We start from the raw sequence: 16,834 nt of genomic DNA on the forward strand, positions 1-16,834 counted from the left end.
ACAGAAGGTCTAAAAGCTGTAGAAGGACTTTCCTAACAGTTTAGGAATGTGAACCATCATGGCCGGGTTGGAACAATTGGCAGTAAAAGATCGCATCGATCATATTTTTCTACCTCGGACAGCAATTACGATCACTTGGAAATCAGCAAAGGACGAAAATGAAACAGTTCTTTTCAGAGCTTCCTGACGTTCAAAAATCAGAACATAAGATACAACCAACTAATATTTAAAACGACCCTCGTTCAGTAAAGACTCCTTAATAAAAGTATCACACTCATAAACAGGTCCTGCAATCGTTAAGCCGAAACCTTACTTACGCTTATACGCTGCCCTTTAGTACGCAGCGCAGGTAAACGTTATACCTGTCATTAGACCGAAATTTTTACCATTTTGGGATCAGCCAGCAAAGCATACTATAATATAATTAAACAAAAGTCATTAAACCATAGCATTTGTCGTATTATATGCGATCTTGTACTTCGTATAACGAATCGAAATACGAAAAAAATTACAAATATAAAATCTTTCATTATTGTGAAAAAATCAAAATTCCAATTTATCCGTATTTTGTACATGGATGTGTAGTTTCTCTGTACAAATGGAAAAAAAAAAATCATTAATATCCAACGAGAAAAATGAAAAAATGTGCTATTTTTTAACATATTGTTTAAACAAATAAAAGTTTTGCAAATCTCTTTACACCATCAAATTCGCCGTTTAAAAACATTAATTTCGTCAATTGAAAGCACACCCCCATCTCTCATAGTTTCCGAGATATTCAACAAAGTATGTTTTGAACCCCCAACTTTGAGGGCTGATTTCAACCCCCTAAAGTGAATATTAGCAGCTACAAAAAAATACGGGTCTAATAGATTTATGAGAACTACAAAATTGCGAAGTTTCATCAAGATTGGAGATTTACACCTCGGGATGTTCCCTTGTAAGTACAATAGAGACGGAAAGTAATAAAATTCGTTTCATCCGCGCCGTCTTTGAAAGCAACGTTTGCTTCTAATTCGACCGCGGATATTGTCTTTCTACAGCAGTATTGAAATTGACGTGGAACATTTTCCACGAAAAGTTCTTTTGCGTCGGAGCTCGAAGAATTTCTGACTCCGATATCTTCGAATTACTCGATGAAACACGACTCGAAAGAAATACTCTCTCCGCGTCGCGTTCCTCGTTTCTCGTTCGTAATGGCTTCATCCCTGAGCAAATAACCAAGTATGATTATTTTATTGTTCGTTTAAAAATGTTTGACGTTCTCGTTAACACATCATCTATGTTATGAAGGTAAATTAATTAAAAAAAAATGTTTTTAATTTGTTCCTTTTATCAAACTTTTTTTTTGTCCTGTTTAGAAATTTCTGTCTCGATTTATTTAGGTATGACGAATTTTTTTACATTTTACTTTTCAGAATTTATATGAGAAATGTTTCCAAAAATGAACGAGATATTTTTGAAAATAAAAATGTTATTTTTTGTGAAGTGTACTTGTTGCGTCGCGAAACATGTAGGCCCATTTATACCGGCAATTCAGCGTTTACATTGACACTACAAGCCGTTAGCTAAGTGGTTTTAGTGTCAATGTAAACTAAATCACATAATAACCGCCATAAAGGGCTCGCTCCAGCGACCTTGCGACCTGGTCCTGACCGTTGGGCCAGGGTCTTTCCCAATACCTGGGACGCGCAATCCACCCTCGCGAACACGAAATGCAAGAAGTACCAGCTCACCAATCCTGAATGAAAAGGGTTCTGATTGGATGCGGCTGGCTTCTTGCATTAGGATATAAGGCGTAATATTTAGCATACACGACACAAATTATCAAGACGTCGAACGACACCAATCTACAAAACGTCGATACACGACACACAACGCCGTATGAACGAGAGAGGGTCTACGTCCAGCAAAATACAGTCCACTACATCAAACCAACGCCTTGCATATCATCAGACGTGCAAGAAGAGCTCTCGACGTGCAACACATTGCACGAGCTCTCAACAGTACTTTTAAGTTCAGTTATTAATAATAAAACAGATATTTAAGTATTGTATGATTTGTAACTTGCCATTTATGTATATGTATACACAGAAATATTAAACAATTCATTTTAGTGGATGTGAAATAAGAAAATAATTCGATTAGATTATTAGAAACTATTTATGGAACTACGTTTCAATACTTGGTTTTGTATGTTGCAGGTAAGCAATTCAAACACTTTACATCACTTTACCCTTTTCCTTGAACGACATCCGAGAGCAAAAACATATGTGCAGTGACGATTCATCTAAAATGTAAGTAAATTTAACGACAAATAATATCTAATAAATCCAATACAGAGATTTGGAGTATATATTGTTTCAAGGGACTTCAAAATAACTCTAAACAATAAGAAAGTGGTTTAATAATTATACTAACTCATATTGATTAATGCTTATGAATCAATTTCTTTTATAAATCACATTTTGGATTTAGAATAATTTTTGTATCTTAACAGTGCCATTATTTAAACGAAGAAAATTTGATATAAAATGTAAGTCATTTTTGTGCGAGTTGCAATATTCAAACGATAATAATATCAAGTTTCATCAGTATAAAATTTTTGTGACTTAGATAATTGATAAAATTAATTATTTCAAAAGGAACAATTATTTATACAATATTTGTGTTCCTTGAAACAATCTTCAAATATTTTCATTTTGAATTAAACAAATTCAATATTAGGCTAAGAAAATTAGAATGATTTTTAACAAAATAGCAGTCATGCAAAACACGATATTCTTACTAAAAAGATTGTTTGCTTTCACGACTTGGAAAAATCGAACAATTTAATAGATTAATATAATTAAAATACGGTTCTAAAAATACTTTTAGGAACAACTTTCTTAGGAGATCAATATATTAATGTTTAACTTCAAATCTGCAAAGCTGCAGCAATTTTTAAGATTTTTGCTTTAACACTTTGCTACATTTAAAATATGTAAGAAAAGAGAAAGATGAATTTTTTTCATATCAAACAATGAGACCATACACATAAATTCGAAAGAGCTATCTCTCGTAATTTATTTTGTAAAATACTGTTGAAACTTTCTCAGAACATGACTGTGGAGCATAGTGAGAAATTTAACTACCGAATTTGATGGTCGTCACGGTGACTTCACTCTGGTCTAAATTAATGATGCAGAGGCACGTTGTTTGCGTCCTGGTTCGGGGGATGTGTTTGTCGATTCGATGTAGTATGCTTTCACGTGTCGCACACTTTATGTACAATTATAGTGTATCTGCAACCACAAAGTTCAGCTAAACTAGCACGTTTTGACGGATAATTTCAAAAAGATTAGTCGTTTCGTTTCATTGTTTAACAATCTGAAAACGGATAATATTTTTAACTAATTCGACAGAGAATTTAATTTTGAATCATTCTTTTGTTCTGTAATTTCATCTTGACTTTAACTGAAATAATTTTAATGTATGGAAAAAAAATTATTTTTGTAACGTGTTACACTAATTCCCCTTAATGTTGTTACAAAAAAGCATACAAAATTATTATATGCATACTGTATTCTATGATTCGTGGGGTAAAGAAATTTTCTTCGTCAATCGAATATCCCAATATGTTTGAATATTGTATTCTCGAGAAACGTGAATGAAAACTTAGTAAAAAAATCTGGAGAATTCTCGAGATGGGATTCTCGAGGGACATCAATATACGTCACACTTACAGCAATCACATTTTCACACAAACTCGCCGGAACAAAAGAACTAAAGCCGACCATGTTCGTCCATGGTTGTACGAACAAACGACGATTCTCCGTTCTGCAATTCTCTCTGCTCTGCGCCGCGGTGATTTACAGTGATGAGCGAAACTGAACATATTGTACAAACGTATCCAAATGTGCTGATGTAACTCAGAATGATGATATCGTATTAGGAATTCTGAATAGGTATATGAGAGACAATTTTATTTTTTCTCCGCGAAGATTGCGTAACGTTTGCTGTAATTTTGAACATTTCTCGTAGCAAGATCTCTTGATTGTAGGTGCTATATTACAAGTTTTCGTTCCCCTAATGTTATTTGTTTTTTACTATTTTTCAGTTTCCCATTTCAATCTAACAATTAACGAGGAAGATGTCACTGATGACATTATAATTTGTTGAGGTTTTAGTAGTAGTAGTATTCATAATAATAGTTCATTGTAACATTTGAATAACACACAACCATCGGTGGAAAACCAAATACAATTTTAACCCAGCAATCAGTTTCAATAAAAAAGGTCAAATAATAATAAACCGATTCTGACTTGGACACTCCAAATTAACACATTTGTGTCTGATGTCGAAAGAAGAAGAACTGTTTATGCGTCGCAGCGTCGACAATTATTTTAGCGACGATTAAACGACGCGGAGGAATCTTCAGCTAATTCTGAAGTCCTATCAAAAATGTATGTGGACTGTAACTTTGATTTGTATACGCTCTGGTGAGCACGACTAGTTATTGAGACTATGGTTGATGTGTCTTCCTTGCGAATTTGGTTTAGTCTGCTCGAGAGTGTCCGGGGTCCGCGCAAGAAACCTCGAAGATTTTCCACGCGAGTGGATTGGTTGTGTGTATCCCCAATCAGGATCTTAGGCTACAATTTTGACTAATGTTAACGCCCTTTTGCCAACCCCGATAGAGCGGGGGTGAGGGCAATGGGACGCATGGGGGTGCTCTCGAAGGCCCAGCGATGCAGCCAAGGATGCCTCCAGGTTGACCGTGCCCGGCAACAACCGTTACGCACATGGTTTGGCCGACCCTGTTATGATTCGGTCGGTTATTAAACGAAACGAAATTCTAAAGGCTAAAATAAATGGAAAAACTCGAAGTGACTGAAATAAACTTTACTATCGCGAAAATGAAATTGCCGGTAATAGAAAAATAAACTCTAAAATATTCTTGGTGATTAAACGCGAAATAAACTAACACTCCCGTCCGTGTCATAAACGGACCTTCGAGAATCATCGCGAACGGTGTTCCGCATCGGTCGGAACAAGAACCAAATTGTAAAAACTGTAATTCGACCTTAACGATCGATCACATTTTAGCAAAGTGTTAAAAATACGAAGAAATAAGGATAAAATTATCAAAGAACAATTAAATGACGTTGAATCGTACACAAAAAAAACATTACGATTTTTAACAGAAATAGGAATCGTGAACCTTATATAATACACCGATTCAATGATTAGACATACATTTTGTATAGGAGTTTCAAAACATACTGCACATTACATGGAGTATAAATAAAATAAAATAAGTAAAAAAAAAATAATTACGTGAAAAGAAATATAATACAGACGCATGTTTACTTTTGGACTAGCTACAAATCAAAAGCATTTAATTCTATAAATGACAGTTAAAACCGTTCTTAGATTAATCTTTTTGTTATTGACAAATCTCAATCGTTCTTAAAGAAAGTTATAAATTAGCTTTTACATAAAATCATTAAATAAAGCAAGTAGCATATTTCTGTATAAGTTATAGCAGTTATATGCTTATACAAAATATTTTATAAACATAATTAGACTCAAATCAGGGGTATATAACCAGAAGACAAAAGTCGTGACTCGAACTACCAAGCTATGACGCCACTTCCTGCTCTCGCCATCAGAGGACTATGCTCTTAACTCTCTCGCAGGTGGTCGATCAACCTTCTAATCGTATACATAATCGTATGTGTACAGGGTATTAAGTCATCCCTGAGAAAAATTGTAATAGGATATTCTAGAGGACAAAAATCAAGAATACCTATTTGTTGATGGAGGCTTCGTTAAAAAGTTATTAACGTTTAAAGTTACGCCCGTACTGAATTTTTTTCTAGAAAATGCGCAGAATTTCGGGGGTATGTCTATTGACCACAAATTATTGTAATTCACCCATGCAACCGAAAATAATTTTTCCAAATCGATTTGAAATTTTTTTTCTCGCCGAAAAATTTGTCCACCTTCCTGAAATTTTTTCTCGAAAGTACGTAGGATTTCGGGGGTATGTGTATTCACCAAAAATGGTTGTATTAGACCCAAAAACCTAGAAATAATTTTTTTAGAACGATTCGAAATTTTGTTTTTCGCCTTATCGTTTTTTCTTAAAAATTCGTTCTTCATTTTTAGGAATTTTGTTTGACGCTCACCTGAAATTTTGTCTAATCCTTTTTTGTAGGTGCCCATGAACTCACTTCAGAGAAAAGTTTCATTGAAATATATTCACTATTCTAGAAGTTATGGTCGTTTGAGAATTGGAACATTTTTACAGGGTTTTCTCACTTTACGGAGTCAAGGAACAACGTTTCGAATATTCTTGGAATATCTATATATTTTCCACTAAAATTCGTGTTGTTTGCCTTTTGAAACATTAAAATCGTCCAATTTTCTCACAAATTATGACATTTTAAAGATACGCGTGAAATTTTAGGGAAGCATTTCTAACCTCACATTGGATTTTCGGTAAGGAATTTTTTTCTCGAAACTGAGTAGGATTTCAGGGGTATGTGTATTCATAAAAAATGATTGTAATTGAGCTCGGCAATAAAAAATAATTTTCCCAGTACGATTTGCAATTTTTTAATAACTTATTGACGAAGTCTCAGTCAAGAAATTGATACTCTTGATTTTCGTCTTATTTTGGCCTCTAGAACCTCCCATTAAAATTTTTCCCAGGGTTGGCCGAACACCCTGTATACCCTCCTCGAATATCCCTGTGCCTAAGGCAGGGCTCACTATAAAGTCGATGTATTATTAAACCAATGAATATCGCCCGTTGGATAATTAAAATTGTCCAAAGGTGGTGGATCGTCGCTAAGATTCGTATTTACGTGAAATTCATCTTCGAACTTCGCGAGCAACAGTTTCGTTCGTCGTTGCACGGAATCATCGTTGCATAATGCCTCGGGCCCCCGCGTCTACCGTACGTAATTCTCGCGGAGGGCTCGTACAATTAGGGAAATGAAGACGGATCCTCGTATCGAATCCAACGGAATCGATGCAGGAAAATTCGAAAGACCGTCGTGTGTGGTCGTCCTTGCACGCGCGCGCGTGTATGCACGTACGATGCCGTTCCACGGCGGGTCCGAATGTCATTTCATTACGGGACCGATTTGATTATGCAGATCCGAATTTACCGTTCCTAATTCGCCATTACTCGCGACAATCCGCGGCCATTGCGAATAGAAGCGCCTCCCTTCCCCTCTCCAGACGAGCATAATTATATTTCTCCTGTCGCGCGAATCTTCCAGAACGCTCGTCGGCTAATTCGCTCGAAATTTACGGTTCAAAGCGTACACTCCCCTTCCCCTCTCTCCCTCTCTTCCCGCCACTGTTGACGGGTTTTTTTTCTCTCGCGACGCTCCGCGAATGCTCGTCGAGCACGGTTTAATAGAATTTTACGAGTATACAAAGTTAAGTAGGGTGGAAGCGGAGTTTTATCGATTCGCGTCGAGCTGCGAACTCGTTCCTTGTATCTTTTCGTCGAACACCTTCGGTCTAATTATTTTCAGAACGTACCGTCGAATTGACGACCCGATCGGCGAACTTTTTATCGCGAGACACGCCCCCCGCCGAGCATAAAATTCCTTTATAAAGCGACGCGCGAAGAAGACGGACGCTGTGATTTATTTGCCAACGTCTTTTCCGTTATATCGACGCTCAGAGCCGAACGGTTTCCAGTGCCGAGGCGTAAGGGAACGGGGAAATATCGGTACCTTTGTCGCCGTTCGTACCGTTGATGTGTCTAATTTGTTCGTTCGGTCTTCCGGTCGCGTTGCGTCGTCGCTCGAACGAGACGAGCGATTGTTTTACCCTTGCGTCGATAAATGCTCGCCTTGGTGATAAAAGGAACGGTTAGACTCGCAGACTTATTAATTATTTACCTTTTTATCCCTCCGAACGGTAAACGTTTCATCGGATGGATTTGCTTGCGAGTTATGTATTTTCCGTTTAACTTGAGAGGATCGATGACAAAAGGAGCAAACGGGTATAGTCCGAGCCACGATACAGCGAGGTCGTAAACTAAACTCTTGAGGGTTGGGACCGACTACTGCTGCGGCACTTAGAGCCGTACATGACATCTTGCTTGAGGGTGCCTTTCTGAATGTCTTTCTGTGTCCGTAACTGCACTATCTTTTTTCATTTTCTACATGCATATACTATAAGCAGGCAAATTAAGATATTAAAGACTTCACTAAGACCTTTACCTGTTACGATACTAAAAATGGCGACACTAAATATAACATTTCTTCGTACGGCCCTGACTATGGTCTAAGGCCCTTAGCTGCTCGTATTTCTGTCAATTCACTTGTTTCGGGAGCTGAAACGTGTAAACTTTGAAACCTACTCGAGTTTACGACCTCGCTATATCGTGGTCCGGACTATACAAATTAAATTCAACTTTAGACGTATCGATAGATAGGCCAAAGAAAACATTTTCTACCGAATATTAACCCGTCACCCGTATTATTAAGGCAGTTACATAGCAAAATGTAATTTACAGTTTAAGTTCCATTTTTGCTATTATATGGGGAAGAAATTACGAAAAAGGTCGTAGACATTCTACTCGAAGGCGTATACATTTCTGAATTTTTTGGTCACAAAACGAAAAAAGATTTGAAAATATCGATATTTATATTGATGTTATGCACAGTTCTCAGACTTTTAATCCTCAGAAGCGTCACCACAAAATTATTTTGAAGGTAGTTGTTCACGTTGAAAACAATTTTTTTAATGCAAAGGGTTAATATTCAAGTTTCAAAATATAAACAATGTTACCGTAGATCCTTGATGAGTATTATCAATTTCGTGATATTTAATAAGTTATTAAATAATAACTGAGTGTATAAATAATTCTTATTCAATATTAACATAATCTCCATTATTTGGAGAATTGTGTGACATAATTGCATTTGCTAAGTGTGTCGATGTCAAAATCGCTAACGTAGCGATTAACCTTTCGTACAATACGAAAGCCCAAGGCGAAAGGCGGTTTATTGTTGTCACGAAGATTCATTTACTTCGTCGAATGGTCGATTGCATTTATTTAGTAAATATGTCGGCATTCAAAGGCGTGCCGCATTAAACAAATTAAGCAGCCTCGGTCTGAGTCGAGCCGTATATTGCAACGTCGGCGAATGGTACACGCGGCAATTTTGGATCGTTAGGCACCGTTGTCCATCGTCGACTCGCAGAACAATACTGGTCGTAAACCGCCACTCTGACCAGACAGTCTGCTCGATCGCGTTCACATTTGACGTGCACGTGTGGCGCGTTTTTTCTTTCAAAATTTTCCGCGCCCCAAGAGAAAAGTTTCCTGCACTTTCGGATTTACTAAAAAGGCTTCGTTTCTTTGGGTTAGTCAGGTGTGACCTTGTGGTAAAGACAAAATAACTTCGAACGAATCTAAACGTTTTTATTCACTTTTTAGCACTCTTCAGTACATCTACAATGTTAATGATACGCACAGAAATTTTTAAATCTTTTTAATCGTTAGTTGAAATTACGTTGGAAGAAGAGGATATAATAAATATGAATTAAAACGAAGAATATTTTTAATCGTTGGTTGAAATTATGTTGGAAGAAGAGGATATAATAAATATAAATTAAAATGAAGAATATTTTTAATCGTTAATTGAAATTACGTTGGAATAGCAGGATATAATAAATATAAATTAAAACGAAGAATATTTTTAATCATTAGTTGAAATTACGTTGGAAGAAGAGGGTATAACAAATATAAATTAAAACGAAGAATAAAATTGTTTTGTCAGTAATAAAAAAATATATTTAGTTGAAATTTTGTAGGAAGAAGGATATATGGTAAATATAAATTAAAACGAAAAATAAAATTGTCTCATTAGTGGTAAAAGTATGTTTTCGATTATTGATGGAATAAAATATGTTGTAGAAAATTATATCAGTGGTAGAGATATTGCTTTAAAGAGATCTTCTGCTGTAACACACGTCTTTTTACGTCTTTTTTGGCATTTTTTTATAAAGAAACTGCGCAAGTTCTTGCATCAACGTTTCACATATATTTTTAGTGGCCTTTTGGTAATACTTACAAATTTTTACAATGAGAAATAGTCAAAATTAGTGGCAGTACAGAGCCTCGCACGCAGTCGCGTTCCGAAAAGTGTTCTAATGGCTTCCATGATTCTAATTTGTTTAAAATAAAAAAATGAAAAAGATTCTTAATTAGGATACATTGATCTATAGCCGGTATTAGAAGTAAAGAAAAAAGTTGATAATAAAGAAATGGCAGCATTTTGTAGTTGAAATGTCGATTTTTTCCTTGTTTTTAACGTTAGCAGGCTAAAAAAAAATAGACAGAATAATGATTTTGACTTCATTCATGTACTAAAGGTGCACACCAAATTTGAATAAAATCGGTCAAGTAAATCTTGAGATATCATGGAAGCCAATTCAGAAAGTATAGTTTTGAGAAAAACGTGTTTAAACAGAAGGATCAGAGCAATAGGTATACCTTCGTTAATTTTAGGAGTTCAGTGATATGCTTTTGCACACATATTTCTAAGCCTATATCCTTCAAGAAAATGCAAAAAAATATCGATTTTTTTGACGAGTTACAGTAGAAGACCCCCTTAACTTCTGCACAAAAACGAAGAACAGTGAAGTGTTTTTATCTTGTGAATTGGTTCTTCCATTATAAGTTTTTAGTCCTTAACTTTGTACAAAATTCATCGGAATAGTTGGTTTTTACTGGAAGCCCTTCTTCTATACCTTCTTGCGCATAATTTTGTATCCAACTTACGTTAAAAGAATAAAGATGGGTCCTCAGTGCAAACTTATCCGAAGAACTTTAGGAGTCTAAAGACCTCTAAATTTAAGTGCAATTGTATCCAAATGAAGCCTGTTATACAGAAAAGTGTTTAATCATTTTAATAAATATTAAATTATAATTATATCAAATAATATATCAACATAGACAAAAGTAGAAAACCACACTGAGACTCGATATCTTTCTAAGTTAAAATTATTAATATAAAATATGTATTTGACGATGAAATTGACGGCTGAATCTTCTAAATTTTCTCTGGAAATTTTGTTCAATTAATTTACTCTCATAGCACCACAAAGTTTTATTTCACTTCCAACTCGTTCAATGTTCCCGAATGAATATCACGTAACAAGGTATAAATGAGGCAGTAAATACTTTTTAAATCGGGAAACTTGGACACAACGTGATGCAACGGTTAATTTCATGAAAACTGTTTCCGGATAAAAATTTCCTCGCTCTGGAATAACATCTCCACCGTTAGGAACACAACGTGACGTTCTCCATCGATTTACAGGAACCCCCGCGTTGTCGTCGAATCTTTATTTTATTATTCACGCGGCCCTCATCGACGATATTGCAGAGGACACACCTCCGTTCGATATCAATATTAGACCATCTGGCATTCCATTAAAATTCGCATCATCGAAAGCACTCTCGTCGGAGAATCTATTCCATATTTTCGCGTTATCGATAGAAGACGATTCTCGCGTTCGATCGGGCAACTACGCCGCTATAAAATGCTACGTTTACCCCGATGGGAGTATCGAGGAGGGAAAGAAATTCCAGGAGGTGGTAAATCTCGTACCTGCTAGTGTTACGGGCGATACTTAATCGGATGTATGTCAAATTCACGTTGCAGAATCTTTTAAATTGTGTGACGCGTTAAAATGTGTTCGCGAGGAGTTCGTAACTGGTTTTGAGAGCTTCGACAAAGAATGTATAGTAGAATTATTTTAAGCTAAGCTTCGAGGGGCGGGCAGTAGGCGGAGTCGAGGTTGGGTATGGACCCAATCGCGCTGCAGAGCTGGGCACAGAACTCACGCAATAATTACTTGTCTTATTTTAATCAAAAAATAAAAATAATACACAAATTTTTATTTGAAATAATAACTTTTAGTCAAGATCACTTTCCTTAAAGAATCGTTAGTAAAATAGAAGCTTAGAAATTGTAGATATTTTGCCCATTGGCTTGTTGATATTGACATTTTGTAGATGTTATTTGATTATTTGTTTATATATTTGTTTATTCATGAATATATAAAATTAAATTATATATATATATATAATTAGTATAAAATTATTACAATTAAAAGATTTATAATCATAAATATTTATATATAATTGTTTTTTTAATTTGTTTATTAATTACATTATTAAATATTTATTTTACAATATCTTTTAATAAAAGTCGAGAAAAAATTTTACCAATTGAATGTGGATTTAATTCTTTAACAAGTAGACGATTACCATTTTCTAATAATTTTTTAAAAATTTCATTAATTTTTTTAATTTTTGATGTTGAATTTATTTTAATTTTACCAATAATATTTTGTAAACATAAAAATATTCAAATATTGATTTTAGTTTGAAAACATTTGTTGTATATTGGAAATATTGTACAATTATACTTCTATCCATTCGCGGAATACAAATAGACTATTATTTTGAAAATTAATTCGCAAAACGTTCTTCGAGGTGGTCAGAATGCATCAACGTCATATTCCGCCATTTTATGATAGGCGTGGTACAGTAACGTCGTTAATTATTAATAAGATTCGTTGCTATGGAACATCGCCTCCATGGAGACGAAGGTTGTTTTGATGCGTTAGCAAAAAACAGTAACGTACGTAACAAAGGACGGAACATACCACGAGTCGGTGCTCGTACGGTTGTATAATAATTAACGAGGGGTTGATGGTCATTGCGGATATCAGAGTTAATTGGAATTATTAATATTTTCCACGATCTTCATCGCGAGCATTACCGACGGATTTGTGAGATTTTTCCGATAAAAACGAATCCAAACACGAGTTCACTCAAAAGCACGCGTATTTGCAGAATTCAGAAGGGATTCGTATAATGTGCAATTAAAAATAATCAATATCGATACCGCGTTTTAATTTTTTTTCTATGAAAATATCTCGGCCGTCCATTGGTAATACCCCGAAGGTGATGTAATGGAAAGAATAAAAATGTTCATTTCCATTAGTGAACGAGTTATTCCGCGTGCTGTAGGAGTCGTTATCGGCTGTTTTAGCCGGCTCTGGCTCATTTTTATTATATCCAGTTTATTGTTCTCGTCTAATGGAACATACGAGCTAGAAACGGTGTACTTCAATGTTCGATTTCTATATAACAAACGCGTATTTCAATTTTGAGACTTTTTTGGTATATAAATATTCGATAAAATCGACGGTAACCGAGATGTCAATCCACTTATTAATTCCAGTGGTCCCTTTCTAAAGCTCTGGAGTGGAATAAGAATGTTACAGGTACTAAAGGCGTTCATAAATCAAAGTACATACATAGTTTTTTTTCAGAAATTGTACGATTTCTACTCCCAGTAGAAAGTAGATTTTATAGAAGCTTTCGATTTGACATTAGTGTAGAGGAAAATTTATGTTATTTATTGGATTAAGGAAAAGATACTTTTAAACAGGAATTAAAATTGTTTATTAAACTTAAAAGCATGACGAAATATTGCACAAAAATGCGGTACACACAAATATATAACAATATGTATTTTAGCTCAATGCATATTTAGCGCCATTTTTTGAGGCCCAAAGTAAAGTAAAATATGGCGGCTAATTTAAAAATTGAAAGTCGCGATTGCAAGTCCAATATTATTCTCGTCGAAAAATCTCTTTGCCACGCTTAACTGGTAATACAAATTTTTACTAATTTTTATTACAAGTAACCAATATATTTAAAAAATTCTTTACTATCGCAAATAGCTCAGTTTTCGTTTGTTACTGACACGTTATCGTTACTTACAACAATGCAAGTAGCATGAAGTCGATTTGGAAAGTCAAACACAACGAAATTAGAACAAACTACACGAATTCTCGAAATTCGCCAGCTTCGTGATTGGAATAAATAAATCTTTTCCCGAGTCCCGGGGTATTTTTGCTCGAAATAAATAGCTCCGACTGGAAAGTGTTTCCATCGTGGAAGAAAATAATTTCGGTGAACCGAACAACATTCGACCGAGGGAGAACTATGTAAGGGGTGGGAATTTATCCCCCAACCGTCGCGAAAGTAGCCGAGAGCGTCCCATCTGGCGACAGAAGCGTGGTCAAGCATTTCAACGGAAGTCAGAGTTTCGCGTAAAAAGAACGGACCACGCTGCTGTTTTTCCTCAATTAGTTTCGCCCGTGCTCCCTGTACGTGCGTCCGGTTCGTCCTTTTTATAATACCTGAACGTTTTACGGTCGCGCAGCATCGAGTGCATAAATATTTTACGACTACGTAAGTTCCTTTTTTACCGTCCCCGTCCGATACTTGTTCCACTATTTTGCATACTTTACACGACCAGTACTTCGTTATTAAGTTTTCCTTGGTCGTTGGCTGGAGTATCGTCGGCTGAAACTTCCACTTTTTGGATATTCAAGACACTAATAACGTTTAAGAACTTGGTTTATCGAGTCTTATAAGAAATAGTTCGACGTTAGCCGTACATCGTTATTCGTGGATGGATAAATCTTAACATGAACATTAAATTTGAGTAAAATCAATTTATTACTCGTAGTTACAGCATTGGAAATTTTTCTGGAAAAAGCTGTACTCATATATGCTTCGTGTTACTATTTTTCGTTAGAGAAACTTTTTTTCTCTATATCGATGTAAACATTAAAAATGGTTTTTTGAATAAAACATGATGTTTGCTCTGATGCAAGTAAGCGAGAAGGAGGAAAGAAAAGGAAAAGAGAGGAGGTTGATGGAGCACTTGTGAGAAAGCTAGAGGTTAAGCGTAGTCATCTGGTGGCCAGAGCGGGAACTACCGCCACAATGTAAATGTCCATTACAATTCTAATATTGCGTTTTTCCATCTCTACAGAAGTACTGACACATATGAAAACATTCGATTTATAAATTATTTTATTTTATTGTAGCGTGGACGTAATTACTGAACCTCTGAATAAATAATAAATATATCGCTATAGAGACGACAGATACTGTGGGTTAATATAAATTTGAATTACGAAATAGGAATCACTAAATTGGTTGTTTACAAGAATTTTCTGTTTATTAAAAATTTACAGTAAGTTTGACTTTGCCAATGTATAGTAGAGTGAAAAAGAAAAAGTTCTAGCAAGAATTTCCAATCGTAAATCAAAATTCGCTGTTTAAATCGCACCAAGAATACGCGATGCAGTTCTTCAATCTTGCACACGTCCATGGAGTTTTCGAGCCTGACAGAAGCGAATTCGTGACTTTGAGACACGAGCGTAAAACTCGTTCTTGAGTAACAAAGGACTGTTTGAAGTGCATCACGTCGATTGGTACACCAACCTACGCGTATAATTTGTAGCCTTGTGCATACTTATTACATCCTTCCTGAGATGTGTTCGGAGAAAATTTCACGTTCCAGCAAATTCTTTGACGTTATGATGTATTTTTCACCTTACAGACGCACCTTCGTGTTAGATATATGTTAATTTTATTTATTTTCAACTTTAATACTTGAATTTTGTTGTATGTGTTTCTATTTAAATTTTCAACAATTTAAAGTTATATTTCTCTTAATATATTTATTGCTTTATTGCCGAAGGGTATAGGAATAATTTTCATAATTGTGGAAAATAAAAATAAATTTATTCAATTCAAGTTTTTACGTCTGTGCATGCAATGTGGAATGTGTTTCATCTTGAATAATAACATTATATGAAGTATTGTGATATATTTCTATACATTGTAATATTATGAGTGTTACGAGAATTTCAATAACCTCATAGATTATAGATTACTTGTTAGAAATTTGTTTAACATTTACAAATACTGAACACAGTGTCACAGAAATGGAATAAAGAAAAGACAATTAATATTTTCGAAATTACTTCGTGAAATAAGATAATGTAATTTGAAGAATGGAATAACCATGAAATAAAAAAAAAATACAATTAATTGATATAGTATCTCATATAATGTTGTGTCGTGTTGATGGATGTAATAACAATTTAACTATGTAAATAAAGTGGAAATTTAATCATTATTAAAGTCCATGTGTTGGAATAAAAAATTTACTCATCCACAATATTGAAAATTTTAATTTACGATTCCTACACAGTTATTCATTTTTATAATGATCGTGTTGCACAGAAATATTGCACAAGCTTTAGAAATTAGAGAAACATCGAAAATTTTAAAGCAGACAAGAATTTCTGAATTCATAATCAACATTGAAATTGAAATCGTATTTAAAATTATGGATAGATGAATTATATTTAATATTAGGTGTATTGTAGGTTCAACAAACATATTAATAACATTTAGTGGTGTAAGCAGGGCTCGTGAGAACGAGCTGCAGGAGATACATAATACTTAAGCTCGGAGTAAAAATTCCAAGGATTTAAACGAGTATTTGCATATGTTTTGCGAATATCAATACTTGCATTTCGTACTACAGCTCATGGCATAAAATGTAGGGGTAAAATCAAAATGAGTAATGAAGAAGGAAAGTGGCTTGAGAGAAACTTTTTAATCTCCGATGAAATAAATTAAAAGCCTTACATGCAGTATCGAGCGAAATTTAATTTTATTCGCCACGATGTGATTACATATAATCAGATTATTGTTTAATCATGGCGTAGTCATAATCGTAAATCTTTAAAGCGTGTAATAATTTTGTAATCACTGCTTAATTACTACGTGATTACAGTGGAAATGTAGTGTGATTATATGTAGCCGTATCATAGCAAATGTGGGCTGATTACATTTTGCCCAACTCTACTTGCACGTAATCACATTATTTTTTTAAAATTATTAACTGATACGATACTTTATTGT

General features: G+C 34.7%; 2 protein-coding genes across 2 annotated transcripts in view; one reads left to right on the forward strand and one right to left on the reverse strand.

Annotated features, from left to right (window-relative positions):
- LOC122400523 (alkaline phosphatase-like) overlaps positions 1-16,834 on the forward strand; it is a 490,617-nt gene that overhangs the window by 191,479 nt on the left and 282,304 nt on the right. The window lies entirely within an intron of this gene.
- Positions 9,799-16,834, reverse strand: part of LOC122400486 (caspase-1-like) — a 134,258-nt gene continuing 127,222 nt past the window's right edge. Inside the window, exon 6 of the mRNA XM_043401990.1 lies at positions 9,799-10,900. Coding sequence (XP_043257925.1) covers positions 10,836-10,900 — 65 coding nt within the window. The 3' untranslated portion in view covers positions 9,799-10,835. The remainder of the gene's footprint in view (positions 10,901-16,834) is intronic.

This window comes from Colletes gigas, unplaced genomic scaffold, assembly GCF_013123115.1.
Source record: "Colletes gigas isolate AHSC1104 unplaced genomic scaffold, ASM1312311v1 Colletes_gigas_Sc00018, whole genome shotgun sequence".
Classification (NCBI taxonomy): Eukaryota; Metazoa; Arthropoda; class Insecta; order Hymenoptera; family Colletidae; genus Colletes; species Colletes gigas.